Source organism: Notamacropus eugenii, chromosome 3 (assembly GCF_028372415.1).
Source record: "Notamacropus eugenii isolate mMacEug1 chromosome 3, mMacEug1.pri_v2, whole genome shotgun sequence".
Lineage (NCBI taxonomy): Eukaryota > Metazoa > Chordata > Mammalia > Diprotodontia > Macropodidae > Notamacropus > Notamacropus eugenii.
In genome coordinates this window covers 364,020,649-364,037,469 of record NC_092874.1, presented here as the reverse complement: position 1 = coordinate 364,037,469, position 16,821 = coordinate 364,020,649, and the positions used below count along the sequence as shown (strand labels likewise).

Here is a 16,821-nt window from a genome sequence, read left to right as displayed (position 1 = left end):
GCGAGTCACAACTTCTCAGCCTCAGTTTCTTCACCTGAAAAAAGGTAGCTACCTGTCCTACATGCCCCCCAGGTTTAAGCTTAGGAAAGCACGTAGCTTACAATGCTATATAACTGTGTCCCAGCTTAGGTGAGGCATGACCAAGCAGCGCATTAACTAAATCTCAACTTTTCCCCCAGAATTGAAAACTAAGGAAAAGGCCAATTTGTAAGGAGACTGAAAAGGGAGAAAACCAGAATCTTGGGATAAGATAGTAGGATTCAGTACGATTATCAGTAGTGGTGAACTGCCATCTAACCTCCTTGAATCCACTTTCCCTATCTATTATCATCCTTAAACTGATGTCACTACTGACTTTTTTTTTAGTCCCCACATAGGTCCCAGATCACAACATTGGCACTGTTTGGAAATAATAAATCATGCCGATATTCACCCTTTCCCCTCCCCTCCTTTTAAATAATGTGCTATTCCATAGTAGGGGCTTGCAGTATCCTTCCTTACCTTGATCATTTACTCTGCTCTAGCCAAGACTGGGGCCTTCATGCAGGATTGCCTCCGCTATCCAGTCATGTGTTTTCATTGCATAATTACTACACATGATGGGGTGACTCAAGTAGTAAACATAACTTTCACTGCCTAAGATATAATTCAAGCTTTGACTATGTTATAACATAATAATAGCTCTCCTACGACCTGGAGAAATGATTTTTGTTAGGGGAATCAGATGTGGAATTAGCGTACTTGAAGATTTTGCGTAGGATATAAGTAATTATCATACTCGATTACGTAAATCAAAATTGGAGCAGTGGAATTTTTTTCTTAAAAAAATAAACAGGTACAATTAAGTATTCCAAAGTATTTTAACAAAACTGCCACAATTTATAAAATTTGCTTTTTGAATCCTCCTTTAGTCCAGAAGCTTGTACTTTAAGAACAAATTAAAAGAAGAATCATAAATTCTTTGTACCTCAGTACATAACAAATATTCAAAATAAAGAAAATAACTTAGGTCTGTTTTTTTCCCTGAGGTTTTCTTAGCTTCCTTATTATGATGATCGGTACTCTAGAGTTTGGTAACAATAGAGGGCGCTCTCTGCAAACTCTAGGGTCACTAAATGACACTTCTTAACAGGAAAAATTTCATCTCCTCCAAGGTGCTTTATTGTTCTTCTGTTGTAAAATTTGACAAGCCCAGGATTTATGTGTGTAACAATTCACTTTTTATTGCTATATAAGTGCATAGTTGGCTAGAGGGAAATACTAATTTTTACAATTAAGCTGGAAGGAGATTCCCATTTTCAAGTGTCAAGGCATTAGGTGAGGTGAGAGACAGGAACAGTAAATTAGAGTTGATATCAATAAATTAAAGTATCAGTTTTTAAACCCAAGAGCCTTGTAGATGGACATCGAAGGGCACACAGTCTTTTTTACTAAAGTAAATGAGATGAAGTCCCCAGCATTAACTTTGTAAAAGAACATTCCATCACTGATATATGACTTTACATTTCAAACCAACAATATGCTGAAATCAATTATTTTTACAAGTCAGGAATCTATCCAGCTACTTAGTTTCTCCCTCTTACTTCTCCTTCCCCCATTTCCATTTTTCTTTTAGACCAGGAAAAGGAAACAAGATAGCAGGCTATTCAGGGACCCAGCAAAACATAAACTTAATGTGTAACTGAATTCAAACAGGGTAGAATTCAAACACATGTAAGAAGCATTAATGGATTTTAAACAAAATGTGTTTTGCTTTTCTTGAAGGCATTCATGACGGCTTAACTGTTCCCCTGTTAATATAATCTCCATTTTCAGAAATCCAACACAGGTCTCAAGGTCTGTCTGCTTAATACAATGCATTAGGAAAGAGCAGCTGGGTATCAGACCTTGGTTTTCAATTTTTAAAACACAGTATATGTGATATGTTCCCTCTCCCCCACCTTGTTATCTACCATTTTGAGAAGGAAAGGTCAAGGGACTAAAATAAAATAACTTCTAAAAGAATACAAACTCACCATGTGTTTGTACTTACATCATCTTTAACCCTTATGGTTCCAAATGGTGACTGGAGGGCCAAAGGAGCATCCAAGTTCCTGGAAAAGCTTGCACCCTGGCACTTACTTTTTGAACCTATGTAGTAGATAATAGACAGCATAGTTAGTATACCCTGTCTAGAATCGGAAGGGTGCAAATTCATTAATTGTACCTACAAAAATTGGCTGACAGGATCTGGTAGCATCTTTACAACCTCTCACTGAGCTTGAAAGTAGCAGGTGCAAAAAGCATTTGGGAACCAATTGCCAGAGCCAGGGAGGTAATGTGCTTCCTGGCCATTTATCTCAGGAAACCAGCACAGTCTTCCCTCCGAAACAAAATTAACCTCTCATTAGCCAGGCACTCACTCCCAAGAAAGCCTTAAAAGCTTTACCATCTCACTAATGTATTTAGGATTTTCTTCCAGGCAATTATTACCATCAGTTACACTTTGTGATCCTGAGCCCAGGCCTGGCTTACATTTCATCAGGCTCTGAAACCACCTGCCCCAAAGATGAGGGTAACAAATACTTTCTTTGGGGTTCCTCCAGGGTCTGTTAGGCACAGCGCCGGTTTATCCTCAGAAGTGATAAATACTTCCAAGTCAGTATTACTAGTTGTAAGAATTATAAGGAAAATCACTCACATACAAAGAAAGCATACATTTTTCTGGTATTCCAACAGGACAAGTTTTCCCTCAACTCCACCTACATGCTCCGCACATCTACTCATCTTACAGGAACCCTTTTTTTGGAAGTAACGGAAGAGGCAGAGGCTGATTTTTTCCGCCTGGGAAAAACTGCTGCTGCTAGCTGAACACTGGAAACCTGCTGCCTGAACATGCTGTTTTACAACTAGTGTGTTCTGTGAAGGGTTGTGTTTATGCCCGATGTCTATCAGCTTCCCAGTGTTAGTTAATGTGTAATGTGCTACACATGCTTCAGATTGGCTCAACTCTGTAAATGTTGTAAAGGGACAATTCTTATAGATGGGGAGCAGTTTCTAGTGCTGACCACTTCTCTTAGCGGCTTGTTTGAGGGCTGAGAGATTTATGCAACGCGGGTAGATGGAGACCCAAGCAATACAGTTCAGTTCCCAACGCCCTCGTCCCTTTACCTCTCCTCTACACCCCTTCATTCCCTGTCTCTCTCCCCCCTTCCTCCCCGCCCCGCCTCAGCCCCACCACACACTTAACAAAATAAACAACTCACCACAGGCATTCCCTTGTCTTCATGGTGACGTTTGCCAGCTGGGAAAATAAGCCACAAGCCATGCAGCCTTGGTGCAGGAGGAAAGGAGCGCGGTCCGGGCGTCCCTTTCCCCAGGTATGGTAAGAAGATCTGTAACACCTCCACCCAGGCGGGGCTTGCTCTTCTCAGGGTCGGCTCGCCAGTCTTCTGATGCCTGACACAGCCGCCAAGGGATGGGATGTGTTTTTAATGACAGCGTGATTTCTCCGCCACCTATGTAAAGGAGAGGAGGGAATTCCTTAATTCCCTTCTCTGTTCTGAGGAAACTATCCTCTTTCCTAGTTCCCCGCCCCTCTCCCTAGCAAAGAAGGGTTGAAGGAGTGCGCTGGCTCGTCTTCTCCTCTCGCATCTCTGAAATCCAGATGGCCCCCTACAGGAGTTTTCACCAGCTACTGTAACCGCTGGAATGTACCTGCACATCTGGCGGAATCAGCTGGCCATGGCAACCCTACCCTTTCAGTTTCCCCTCTCCTTTTCTCTGCCTAACTCCCTCCCCCTTTTCCAGAAGACTTGCACAAAGGGTGTCTTTCACCGCTGCGACATTCAGTGCCTCCCAGTCTGCCGCCTCGCCTTTTCCCACCCGCGGCACTTGTTCACAACATAATACTGTTTCAGCCTTTGCCTGGACCAAGCAGTGACCCACGCGTGCTACAACATCAAAGTATTTAAGCAGTCATCAAACGCTCCGCCCCACTTTTTGGCGTGTCCAGCAGCCTTAGAGATAACAATGGCCTCGTCCAGGCTAGCCCTCCGACATTTTCCTTCCAGTTGTTTCCTAGCTAGAGGTCACATTCTGTATTTGTTTCTTTACCTTAGCCATGGGACAGACGTTTAACCCTTTCCATCATTTTGTTGTTTATATATTTTGAAGTGTGGAAGGTTGTGGGTGTGCATGAATTTCTTGTCTGTGAAGTGAAGGGGCTGAATGAAGCTGGTTTCTAAGATCTCTTCCAGTTTCTCTCTCCCTCCCTCCCTCTCTCCTCTCCCTTCCTCTAGCCCTCTCTCTCTCTCATACACACACACACACACACACACACACACACACACACACACACACGCACGCACGCACGCACGCACTGATTTAACGCTTTACAATTTAAATTAAAAAAGAGATGGGACTTGCTCAACTGTTTTTTGTATCATGTGAAACCAATGAAGTTCTCAGAATAATGTTTGTAAATGCATAAAAGAAAATACATTGAGTTGCAAATGTAATGCTTCCTCATCCAAGTCTATGTGTACCCTAAAATCTATCCATAGATCATAGTTTGAAGGTTAGGAACTCCCATTTTATGGGAATTAATCATACCACTAGTAAACAGTCAACTGAGCTCCTTTTTTTTCCTGCCGTTTAAGGGTCCAGGGGAGAGAGAACAAGTTTAAGAATGAGGTGTAATTTGAAAAATACTAGAATTCCCAGGAAAAGGAACTTTCCATTAAAGTGAATATGGCTGGGGCTTAGAGAGGGATGGGAGATATTGTTCACACAAATACAAAGAATAGTTTCTTTCTTCATTGTGTTACACTGCCAATGTTAAGATTTGTAGGGCAAAAGTTAAAGTGAAGAACCTGATCTGTCTATCTACCTATCTAATCTATTTATAATATACAGCCAGTTATCACTATTAGTTTATTGAATTCAGTACTTTTAACTCCAGTTTATTTGGGCTTTTGCTTTTATTCCTATACTATACCATCACTTTTTCTCCTTTCTCTTTCTTAAAATAATAATCATTACTCATTTATATGGTGCTTTAAGTCTTGTAAAATACTTTCCTTTTATTTCCTTTCTGTATATGTCACTTTCTCAGTCCCTGCCTATCTCTGTCTTTTTCCCTCTATATGTCTTTCAGTCTCCATTTCTCTATCTCTTTCTGTCTTTCTGTCTCTCCTCACTTGTCCTGCCCCTCTTCTTCTTTCTCTCTATCTGTTTCTATATCTCTCTGTCTCAATCCAGTTCTGTCTCTGTTTCAGTCTTTCTTCTCTTGGTTCTATCTATGACTCTGTCTGCGTTTCTCTGTCCATCTCTTTCTCTTTGTCTTTCTCTCTGTCTCCCTGTGTCTTTGTCCGTCTGTCTCTTCTCTTCTGAGTAAATCAACTGGAAAGAGAAAAATATACTATGGATGTTCTTAGAAAGATTAGGGTAAGAGTAAGACACAGTTGAAAATATGCTCTTGCTGTAGAGCTTTTCAAAAAACTCAACTCCTAGCCCACAGGAACATGGGATTTTAATTTGCCCTTTGAAAATCCACTACAGCAATCAGCAAAGCAGCAGCTTTGGTGAAAAATCCTAAAGGCTAGTCCCTTGTGTTTTTCTTCTCTCCACCACCAACACAAAGAAAAGAAAGTACATAAAATAATAATAAGCAAGAGTTCAAAGTCATCCCAGAAAGCTAGTTTGAGAAGATACTTTGTAATGCAGGTTCAGCTCTTCACCATTCCTCTACTTTGTTGAATTTTTGCTGCCATCATCATCATCATGACCACACACACACACACACACACACACACACACACACACACACATTGCATGCAAGCAAGCAGAATTTTTTTCCCCATTTCTATAAATGTTGGTCAGTGGGTCTCAGATGCTAGCTCATTAATACTCAAATAAGTGTATTAAATAACCACATTTAAATTTTATTTAGCCTCATTATGCTCTGGAAAAGACCTTATGCTAGCATTCCCGTTCCTTTCTCTGAGTGATAATGTCTTTATGTTTTATGCTAGATGTGCTCTGATACTCAGAAAATAATAGGCGATTCAAAATGAAATATTAATGCTTTTTCTCTTCCACTTCCAGGATATGTAAGTAATAAAACAAAAAATGACACTAGCTTTTCAAGTTAATTTTGAATTTTTTCATAAATGTGAGTTTCAGAAGTGCTTGACTTGTACATTAATGCTGACTTATTTTATTGATTAATTGTTTTAAAGAAATCTTTTTTCTTTATATTATCACTCAGTTCATGTTTTGAAAATACTATAAACCTCTGTGATTTTATGTTGTTTTCCAGTTTGTTTCAAGCTCCAAACACCCATGTGGAAAGAATTAATTCCCAACAGTCACCCTCACATTCTCAAACCTTAGGTTTGTCATTGGTTGTCAAAGTTGTTACTGATATTTGATGGACCCTTACCTGGTCACTTACAGGCATTAAAAGGTTCCACTCATTTCTCAGCCCCAGGCCCACACCCTGCCTGAGTTACCTGATGAATTTCAATATGGAAACCAAGGGGACCCAGTCTGTAGAAACTGTGTATTAAACTTCCTATTGTGAACTCTTGAGTGCCTCATTTTACATTTTATATCAACATCTAAACCAAACTAACAGAATCAGAAATTAGCCCTACTCCTAACAACCTTTTGTGATACCCCAATCCAATGCATATATTTTGAAAATATTGAGATTTCTAAACATTAAAAGTTCTCTTTTAAAGGAAACAACCAACAGTTAGTATCATTTACAATAATAATAATTTTTAAAAACCATCACAAGCCTATCTATCCAATAAGACTAGTAGTAAAATGAGTGTAGGTATCCTACGATTTTTCCTTAGGAGGTTCTAAACTTGGATTCCAAGCAAGCACATAGAAGATGAGGGTGACGTTACATAAAGGTATATATTATAAAAATCAACCCAGTCTCTGTCCGCCACCCCCACCTTACATGTGCTTCCAAGGATGAGATATTCTCTGGCTGATTCGTGTCAATTAATGATTTAGGGCTGTTTACAAGGTGGTGGCAAAAAGTCTATAAATTCAATACTGAACCACAGCTCCAACTAAAAGAGTGAACCCACCACTAAGGCTTGCTCTTTCTATAGGATCTGAAGTTTGTGAGGACCTGGTCAGTGTAGGGAAATGACATGCAAGCCATGAACTCATGACCTTCTAGAAAATTCTGTACCCAGGTTGGGGCCACCTTCCACTTGTATCTTCTTCCTTTTGGTACAGGACCTTGTGAGATTCTTTCCAGGAACCTAAACAGATGTGAAAAATGCAAAATGGCAATTGACCCTCAAAAAGAAACCTCTTGCAAATGTCTCAATGAGGTTTGTATGCTGGTAGTGGAGTAGATGGTAGTAGTAGATGAGTACCTGAACTCTGTTCTAATCATTCTGTGGTCTCTAACTAACTTATACACTCAAGACACCTTTAACACTTTCCACTCTTTTTTAAAAATTTATTTTATTTGTTTTCAGTGTTCTACAATTACTTCCATATATCATATCATATATCATATATTTTCATACATATCATATATCCATATATCATATATCATATATTTTTCTCCTCCTTCCCTCCTTCTCCCCTACCTCCCCACTCCCTCCCTGAGATGGCATACAGTTTTATATAGGTTCTACATATACATTCCTATTAAATACATTTTCACCTTTGTCCTGTTGCATAGAAGAATTAAAATGAATGGGAGAAATCATGAAACAAACCAAAACATAATACAAAAGAAAATTATCTGCTTCATTCTGGGATTGAATTCTATAGTTCTTTCCCTGGATGTGGAAGGCATTTTGCCTTAAGAGACCATTGGGAATTATTTAAGTCCTTGCATTGCGATGAATTACTAAGTCTACCAGAAAAAATCCTCACACATTATGGTTGTTGCTGTGTACAAAGTTCTCCTGGTTCTGCTCCTTTCACTCAACATCAGTTCATATAAATCTTTCCAGGCCTCTCTGAAGTCTTGCTGTTCATCATTTCTTATAGCACAATAGTATTCATTACATTCGTATACTACAATTTATTCAGCCATTCCCCAATTGATGGGCATCCCCTTGATTTCTAGTTTTTGGTCACCACACAAAGAGCTGCTATAAATATTTTTGTACATATGGGACCCTTTCCCATTTTTATGATCTCTTAGGAATACAGTCCTAGAAGTGGTATTGCTGGGTCACAGGGTATACATATTTTTGTAGCCCTTTAGGCATAGTTCCAAATTGCTCAGAATGACTGGATCAGCTCACAGCTCCACCAACAATGAATTAGTGTTCCAACTCTCCCACATCTTCTCCAAAATTTATCATCTTCTTGTTTTATCATTTTAGTCAATCTTATAGGTATGATGTGGTATCTCAGAATTGTTTTGATTTGCATTTCTCTAATCAATAGTGATTTAGAGCATTTTTTATATGACTATAGATAGCTTTAATTTCTTCCTCTGACAACTGCCTGTTCATATCCTTTGACCATTTATCAATTGGGAAATGACTTGTATTCTTGTAAATTTGACTCAGTTCTCTATATATATTAAAGATGAGTCCTTTATCACAGACACTAGTTATGAAAATTCTTTCCCAGTTTTCTGCTTCCCTCCCAATCTTGGTTGCATTGAGTTTGGTTGTGCAAAAACCTTTCAGTTTAATGTAATCAAAATTATCCATTTTGCACTTCACAATGCTTTCTATCTCTTGTTTGGTCAAAAATTCTTCCCTTCTCCATAAATCTGATAAATACAGTATTCCTTGCTCCACTAATTTGTTATAGCATCAATCTTTATACCTAGATCATGTACCCATTTGTCATTGGTGTATGCCTAGTTTCTGCCACACTGTTATCCAGTTTTCCCAGCAATTTTTGTCAAGCACTGAGTTCATATCCCAGAAGCTGGGGTCCTTGGGTTTATCAAACAGTAGATTGCTCTATTCATTGACTACTTTGTCTTGTGTACCTAACCTATTCCACTGGTCTACCCTTTTGTTTCTTAGCCAGTACCAAGTGGTTTTGATAATTGCTGCTTTATAATACAATTTGAGATTCGGTAGAGCTAGGCCACCTTCCCTAGCAGTCCTTTTCATTAGTTATCTTGATATTCTGGATATTTTGCTTTTCCAGATGAATTTTGATATTATTTTTCTACCTCTGGAAAATAATTATTTGATAGTTTGATTGCTATGGCTCTGAAAAAGTAAATTAATTTGGGTAGAATTATCATTTTTATTGTATTGGCTTAGCCTACCCACAAGCAACTGATGTTTTTTTCACTTCCTTAGATCTGACTTTATTTGTGTGAAGTGTTTTGTAATTGTGTTCATATTTGTTTTGGCAGGTAGACTCCCAAATATATTATAGTGCCTACTCTAGCTTTAAGTGGGATTTCTCTTTCTATCTCTTGCTGTTGGGCTTTGTTAGTAGTATGTAGAAATGCAGAAGATTTGTGTGGGTTTATTTTGTAACCTGCAACTTTGCCAAAGTTGTTTATTATTTCAAGTAGAACCTCTGGGATTCTCTAAGCATTTCATCATATCATCTGCAAAGAGTGATAACTTAGTTTCTTCTTTGCCTATTCTAATTCCTTCAATTTCTTTTTCTTCTCTTACAGCTAACATTTCTAGAATCATATTGAATAATAGTGGTGATAATGGACATCCTTGTTTCACCCCTGATCTTATTAGGAATGCACCTGGTTTATCTCCATTGGATATAATGTTTGCTGAAGGTTTTAGGTAGATACTGCTTATTATTTTATGGAAAGTTCCAGTTATTCCTATGCTCTCCAGTGTTTTCAATAGGAATGGGTGTTGTATTTTGTCAAAGTTTTTTCTGCATCTATTGAGATAATTATGTGGTTTCTGTTAGTTTTATTGTTGATATGATCAATAATACTAATAGTTTTCCTAATATTGAACCAGTCCTGCATTCCTGGTATAAATCCTATCTGATCATAAGGTATTATTCTCGTGATAAGTTGCTGTATTCTTTTTGCTAAAATCTTATGTAAAATTTTTGTATCTTTATTCATTAGAGAAATTGATCTATAATTTTCTTTCTCTGTTTTAGTTCTTCCTGGTTTAGGTGTCAAAACCATATTTGTATCATAAAAGGAATTTGAGAGGACTCCTTCCCCAATTTTCCCAAGTAGTCTATATAGTATTGGAATGAAGTGTTTATACTTTCCACTCTTGCTGAATTAAACTTGAGTCAACAGTAGAATTGTTCCTAGGGTGGGCCTCAACCAATAACTGAGAGTAGGAAGCATTATTGAGGGGGTCAGCTTCTATCAGGGGAACCTCAGCAAACCTAAAGGACAGGGATTGGCACAAGTGACAGCCTTACATACACACACACACATGCACACACACACACGCACACGCACACTGGACTCAGCTAATCATGCGTGGCTGGTTATTATGCCAGACAAGGGTATCTGCTATCATTACTATTATTTGTTCTAGAAATACCAGCTATGATAATAAAATGAGTTCTAGAAATACTATGGCAATAAAATGAGGAAAAAATTGAAATAAGCATAGGCCAAGAAGACAAAAAAATTCTCACATTTTGTAGATAATATTTACTTATAGAGCACTAGACATTGAACTCAAAATTAATAGAAACAATCTATGTCATTAAAGTAACAGGATTGAAAACCCACAAATATAGTAAACACAGAAGGAAGAGAAGCAACAAGAAAAAAGAATTCTATTCAAAATTTCCACAGAATGTGTGAAATATTTGGGAGTCTACTTAACAATACATACAGAGAAATTATACAATCATCACTGTAAAACACTGTATAAATAAAGGAAGACAAATAATTAGAGGGAATTAATTGCTCATGGTTTAGCCAGGCCAATGTAATAAGATAATAATGATGCTATTCCAATCAAAGTACCAAAGGATTACCTTATAGAATTAGATAAAATAATACCAAAAATCATCCAGAGGAAAAAATGGTTAAGAATTTCAGGGGAAGTAACAAAAAAAAAGTGGGAAGGAATTGCTTCAAGCTATGGATCTTAAACTAAAAGAGAGAGAAAAGAAGAGAAAGGAAAAGAAAAGAAAATCTGACCCAAGGAACACAAATAGGTACACAACGTCCAGAATTAATTGAACACAGTCACATGGTGTTCAGTAAACCCAAGGACAGTAAGTACTGAGGTTGAGGACTCACTATTTGGCAAAAACTGCTGAGAAAGCTGGAAAGTAGCCTGGGAGAAATTAGCCTTAGATCAACATCTCACACCATCTACCACAATAAGCTGTAAATTGATACATGGCCTAGATACAAAAGGTTGTATCATAAATAAATTAAAGGAGAATGGAAGATACCTTTCATAACTATGGATAGGGGAAGAGTTCTTGACCAATCAAGGGATAGAAATGATCACAAGAATTAAATGGACAATTGTGATTATATAAAATAGAAGTTTTTGTACAAATGGAATTAGGACGGAACCTTTGCAACTTTCTTTTCCTCCAAAGATCTGTCCGATATTCAAGATATACAGAGTTGATACAATTGTTTAAGAACAAGAACAATTCCTCATAAATGACCAAATGATATAAATAGGCAGTTCTCAAAAGAAGAAAAGTAGACTATCAATAATCAAATGAAAAAGTGCTGTTCTACAACCTTCTCCTACCCCTTGCTGGTCAGATTGGCAAAAGTGACAAAAAGGGAAGATAGCGGTTGTTAAGACAGCCTGTGAGAAGGTAAGCAATTCACTAATTCACAACTGGTCCAACTATGAGATGATCTACCATTCTGGAAAGCAATTTTTAATCTAAACAAGGTCCCCTCCAGTGCTGAGTTGAAGGCAAGAGGTGGGGATAACCTCCTGTGCCCCTTGCTGACTTCTTTCTGTAAGGCTCTAAACTAGAGTTACTTCCTAAAACAGGCCATGCAAGGATGGGAGTGGAGAGTGGGGGAGATCCTTAGCACCACACACACACACACACACACACACACACACACACACACACACACACACACATATAATGTATATGAGGCACCAAGAATGGGATGGTATTAGGTTTGCTGCTTGCCTCCCACCCCAGTAGAACCTCTCCTGGGACTCTCCTCAGCACTTGGCTGTCCTGTAGTTAAGGCCTTTTGTACCTCCTTCATTCCAGGTCATTCTTCTCTAGTGGACCTTCTTAAGTCTCACATAATAGAATATTTCCATTGGCCAGCAAACTGCACCTCAACAGAGAACCTTGAACAGTCTAATCTCATATAGCTTTTAAATAGCTTCTCTCTAATCCCTGACATTCTGCTTGGACTCACTGCTCAATGCTTAACATCCCCTTATAGTCCCCCCATTCTAGTGATTCAGATCTACTGAACTGCCAGCTGCCAATGTACAACAAGCTCTGTTTCTTATTTTCAAGTGACCTCTCCCTCACACCTACCTATCTCAACCCTAATTCCCATCTTCCTTACCCAATGTTTCACTCTAGAACTGTCTGCCACTCTCACTGTGCCCTCTGGAATGCCTGGTAATTATTAAATTTCCTTTCATCTTAAACCTTTTTGTTTCTCAATCCTTCTATCTTCAGACTCTCACTGAGATATTCTTCCTTCCAGAAGACACTATCTTCCTCATCACCCCTCCAGGAAGAACTACATTTTTTCTCATATTCCCCCACCCCCATCTCACCACAGACACACATTCATTGGTCAGGAGAAGGAAAGATTGAACTATTCTTATCTTTCCTTTGCCACTTTCAGAACTTCTCCTGACCACATTCACTAGGTGACTCTTTTTTTGAGAATCAAAATATAAAGATTTATCATCTAATCCAATTCAGACTCTTGTGGCTATTATTTATGGAATTCCACCCACAAAGAATTCTATTCCTTTCTTCAGTGAATTCAGTGCTTGACTCACAGTCTTCTCATCTCCCCATCTCCTACCCTCATACTAAGGCATTTCAGCATATATGTGAATACTTCCTCAAATACCCTAATTTCCCAGTTCCTCAATCTACTCATTTCCCATGAAGAATTCCTCCACTGGACTTACAATTACCTAAAAAGATTGTTCTACTTCCATGTTCATGAACTCTGAAATTCTTTTATCTGATAATATTTTTTGCCATTCCATTTTTCCATATGCCTTTATGATCCATTATATTCTGCTTTGTCATCAACATGATCTTTATTGCCTCCATGGCTCAATTTTTTTCTAGGCCATCATTCCTCCACTGGCTATAATCCTTGCCCCCTTTTTGTATTACAAATCCCTCAAAACCTTCTTCAGTTGGAAGTTCAGCTAAGGAGGGATTTACCTGAGGTAAAAGATCAATGTCTCAGCATTGATTGATGATGGTCTGCTGAGAACACTATGGAAGTGTTCAGCCCATTTCTCTAGGATCATGTCCTTATCACCATTCAATGTGGCTCCAGCAGTACTGAGTAGTTGTGATGCACCATAGGTTTTTGGTCCATAAATAGCTTTCATAAAAGTGCTTTGGATTGTTACTATCAGCATAAAATTGAATTTCATCTGCCTTCTTACTGAGCCAGGAATCCTGCATCTCTCTAAGTTTTGCTTGTACTTTGCTTTTGATGGAATTAAATGCTGCTTTCTTAGAGGTGGATGAACTATCCTGTTGGTAAATCCTGTGGAGTTCTCATTTTTCATTTAGCAGCTTCTGAATTTCCCCATCATTTTCATCAAACCACTCTTGGTGTTTGCGAATGATCTGACCCAGATGAGCAAATGCAGTGCTGTACATCAAATCTCTGAAAGCTGCCCACTCCTTTTCTGCTCCACTGTTGCCAACTGTGTGTTGGCTCAACTTTCCCTCCAAGTCAGCAGCAAACTGTTTACACTCAGAGAAGAACTCTAATTTGTTGACATTAATTCTTCTGGTAGTCATTTTTCCTTAGGGGCAGCACTTTTGATGAATGAGAATATTTAGCTTAGAAAGTCTACAATCAGTCCAACACTCTGCACCACACATTGCCTTTGTCACTCTCATATCTTGTCTGTCTCTTCTTACAATTACATAGTCTTTCATGGGACAGGCGATCACATGATGACCAGATGAAATAATACAAGGACACTCTCAAGAACTTTGGATTTGACTGTGCAAAATAGGAGACACTGAGACAGGACCACTCAGCATGGCATGCTTACATAAGAAAAGGTGCTATGCTCTTTGAGCAAAGCAGAATTGACACAGCACAAAATAAATGCAGGATATGCAAATTTTGGATATCCACCCCAAATATTCATATGAATTATCTGTGCCCAACCTGTGGTAGAGCATTCTGAGCTCATATTGGTCTGATCAGCCACAGTTGGACACACTGAAATTTCACTTTACAATGGTGATGTTATTTTGATCCTCTTCAAAGACAAAGGACAACAACCATATTACAAGTCATGTCTTGTTAACTCTCAACTCTGTCTTACTCCTACCATCCACCTTTGTCATTCCTATTCATGTTCTATTGAACAGAGCTAGAGGAAATCACAAAACTACACTGACTGGGCAAATTGATGGTATTTAGTCTTCCCTGGACTTTCAGTGAAGCAAGACAAACATTCAATTTCTCCCTAACTGATTTGCTAGTCTACTTTCCACAGTGGTTATTACAAATTTTGCTTCTTTTTAAGTCTCTCAAGATACTCCCTCTCCCCCACCCTCTTAGCTTGGGATCTCAACTAGTACTTCACTGGAAAAATAGAGACAATTCATCAAAGTACTCTATTTCTCATCATCTCATTTCTTTTTAGAAATCTTCCTTCACTATTTCCTCCTTCACTCCAGGCTCAGATGAAAATATAGCCCTTCTTCTTTCCCAGGCAAGCCTCTCTATACATGCCCTTAATCCTATACCCTTTTGATTTATGTAGCAAATTGCCCTCACTGTCATCCCCAGTCTCTTATCATCAGGATTACCCTACATACTTCCTGATGCCTACAAATATTTCCATGTCTCCCTCATCCCAACAACAAAACAAAAAACAGTATACAAACAACAATAATAAAACCTCATTTGATTCATTTAGCCCCACCAATTATCATCTTATACTGTCACCTCATTCGTGGCTGAACTCCTTGAAAAAGCCATTTGCAATTGATATCCTTAATTATTCTCTTCCAAACTCTCTTCTAAACCCTCTGGAACTTGACTTCAACTGAAACTGGCCTTTCCAAAGTTTCCAGTGATTTCTTCAGTGCCTAATCTTCAGTCCTCATCCTTCTTGAACTTTGAACCTGTCAATCAGCATCTTCTCTTGAATTCTCTCTGATTTTGACCACTCTTTCTCAGTCTATTTTGCTAGATCTTCATCTAAGGCTAATCCACTAACTGCCTGTGTCCCTCAAGGGCCTACTCTTTTTTTCTTTATTATCTTAGTTGGTGATCTTATCAGCTCCTCTGAGGTCAATTATTATCTCTATGTAGATGACTACCAGAATTACATATTTAGCCCTAAATCTCTCTCGTTAGCTAGTTATATATCACCATCTTTTTAAATATCTTGAACTATATTGGAAGTACTGTAGGCATTTCAAGCTCAGGATTTCCAAAACAACTTATCTTTCCCTCCCAACTCTGCCCCTCTTCCAAATTTCCATATTACTTTTGAGGGCTCCACTATCCTCTTAGTTTACCCAGGCTTAAAACCTTGGTGTTATCTTTGACACCTTACTCTTACTCACCTCATATGTCAGATTCTTGGCTAAGTCTTGTCATTTCTACCTTCACACTACCTCTCTTATAGTTTTCCTCTTCTCTACTCCTATAGCCACAGTTCTAGTTCAGACCTTTATCACCTCTTACCTGAATTATCATGAGTCTTCTAATTGATTTCTCTGCCTCACATCTCTCCCAACTCTAATCCATCCTCCACTCAGCTGCCAAGGTGATTTTTCTTAAGGTACAGGTCAGATTCAATGAGCACAAGTGGAGCTTTTATTTCCAGGATCAAATATAAATGGTTCTGTTTGACATTTAAAGCTCTTCACAACCATTCTCTCCATCCCCCCCCACACCTTTTTACCTTTCAAGTCTTTTTATACTTTACTCTCCTCCATATACTCTATGAACCAGTCACACTGGCATACTTATAATTCCTCAAACACTATTGTCTATATCCATACCATTGCAATGGCTGTCCCCCATGCCTGAAATGTTCTTCCCTCTCACTTTAGCTTCTTAAGTTTCCGGGTTTTTTTTTAAGACTCCACTCAAAGCTCCCTTCTACAAGAGACCTTTCCCAGTTCCCTGAGATATTAGTGCCTTTCCCTCTAAGAGTATCTACATTCTCTCTCTGTCTCTCTCTCTCTCTCCTTCTCTCTGTATTCATGTGTGTATATATGTGTGTGTGTGTGTGTGTGTGTGTGTGAGTGTATATGTATATATATATATATACACATAAATACATGTATGCATATGTATGCACACACATATATGGTTGTAGCTATAGCTATAGTTACATAGTTATAATTATTACTAGATGCTTTCCTCCATTAAAATGTATACTCTTTAAGGACAGGGATATTTTTTTTTTGCCTTTCTTTGTATCCCCAGTGCTTGACACAGTATCTGCCATATAGTGAGCACTTAATAAATTCTTGTTGACTGACTCATTATACTCTCATAGTCTCTAAAATGAACAAATCTCTTGACTCAATGATATCACTGCTATTGATATATCCCCAAAGGATCAAAGGCAGAGGGAAAATTCCCATTTGTTTGAAATGAATTGTAGTAGGATTTTGTCTTATAGCAAACACCTGTGGAAACAAAGTGACTATCCATCATTTAAAGAA

The 16,821-nt window shown here is 38.4% G+C and overlaps 1 protein-coding gene across 1 annotated transcript in view; it reads right to left on the bottom strand.

The window, feature by feature from the left end:
- The window catches only part of RGMB (repulsive guidance molecule BMP co-receptor b), a 34,408-nt gene extending 30,493 nt beyond the window's left edge, over window positions 1-3,915 (bottom strand). Inside the window, exons 1-2 of the mRNA XM_072597363.1 lie at window positions 3,246-3,915; window positions 2,033-2,130 (exon numbers count right to left, since the gene is read on the bottom strand). Coding sequence (XP_072453464.1) covers window positions 2,033-2,037 — 5 coding nt within the window. The 5' untranslated portion in view covers window positions 2,038-2,130; window positions 3,246-3,915. The remainder of the gene's footprint in view (window positions 1-2,032; window positions 2,131-3,245) is intronic.
- Window positions 3,916-16,821: the final 12,906 nt, after the last annotated feature.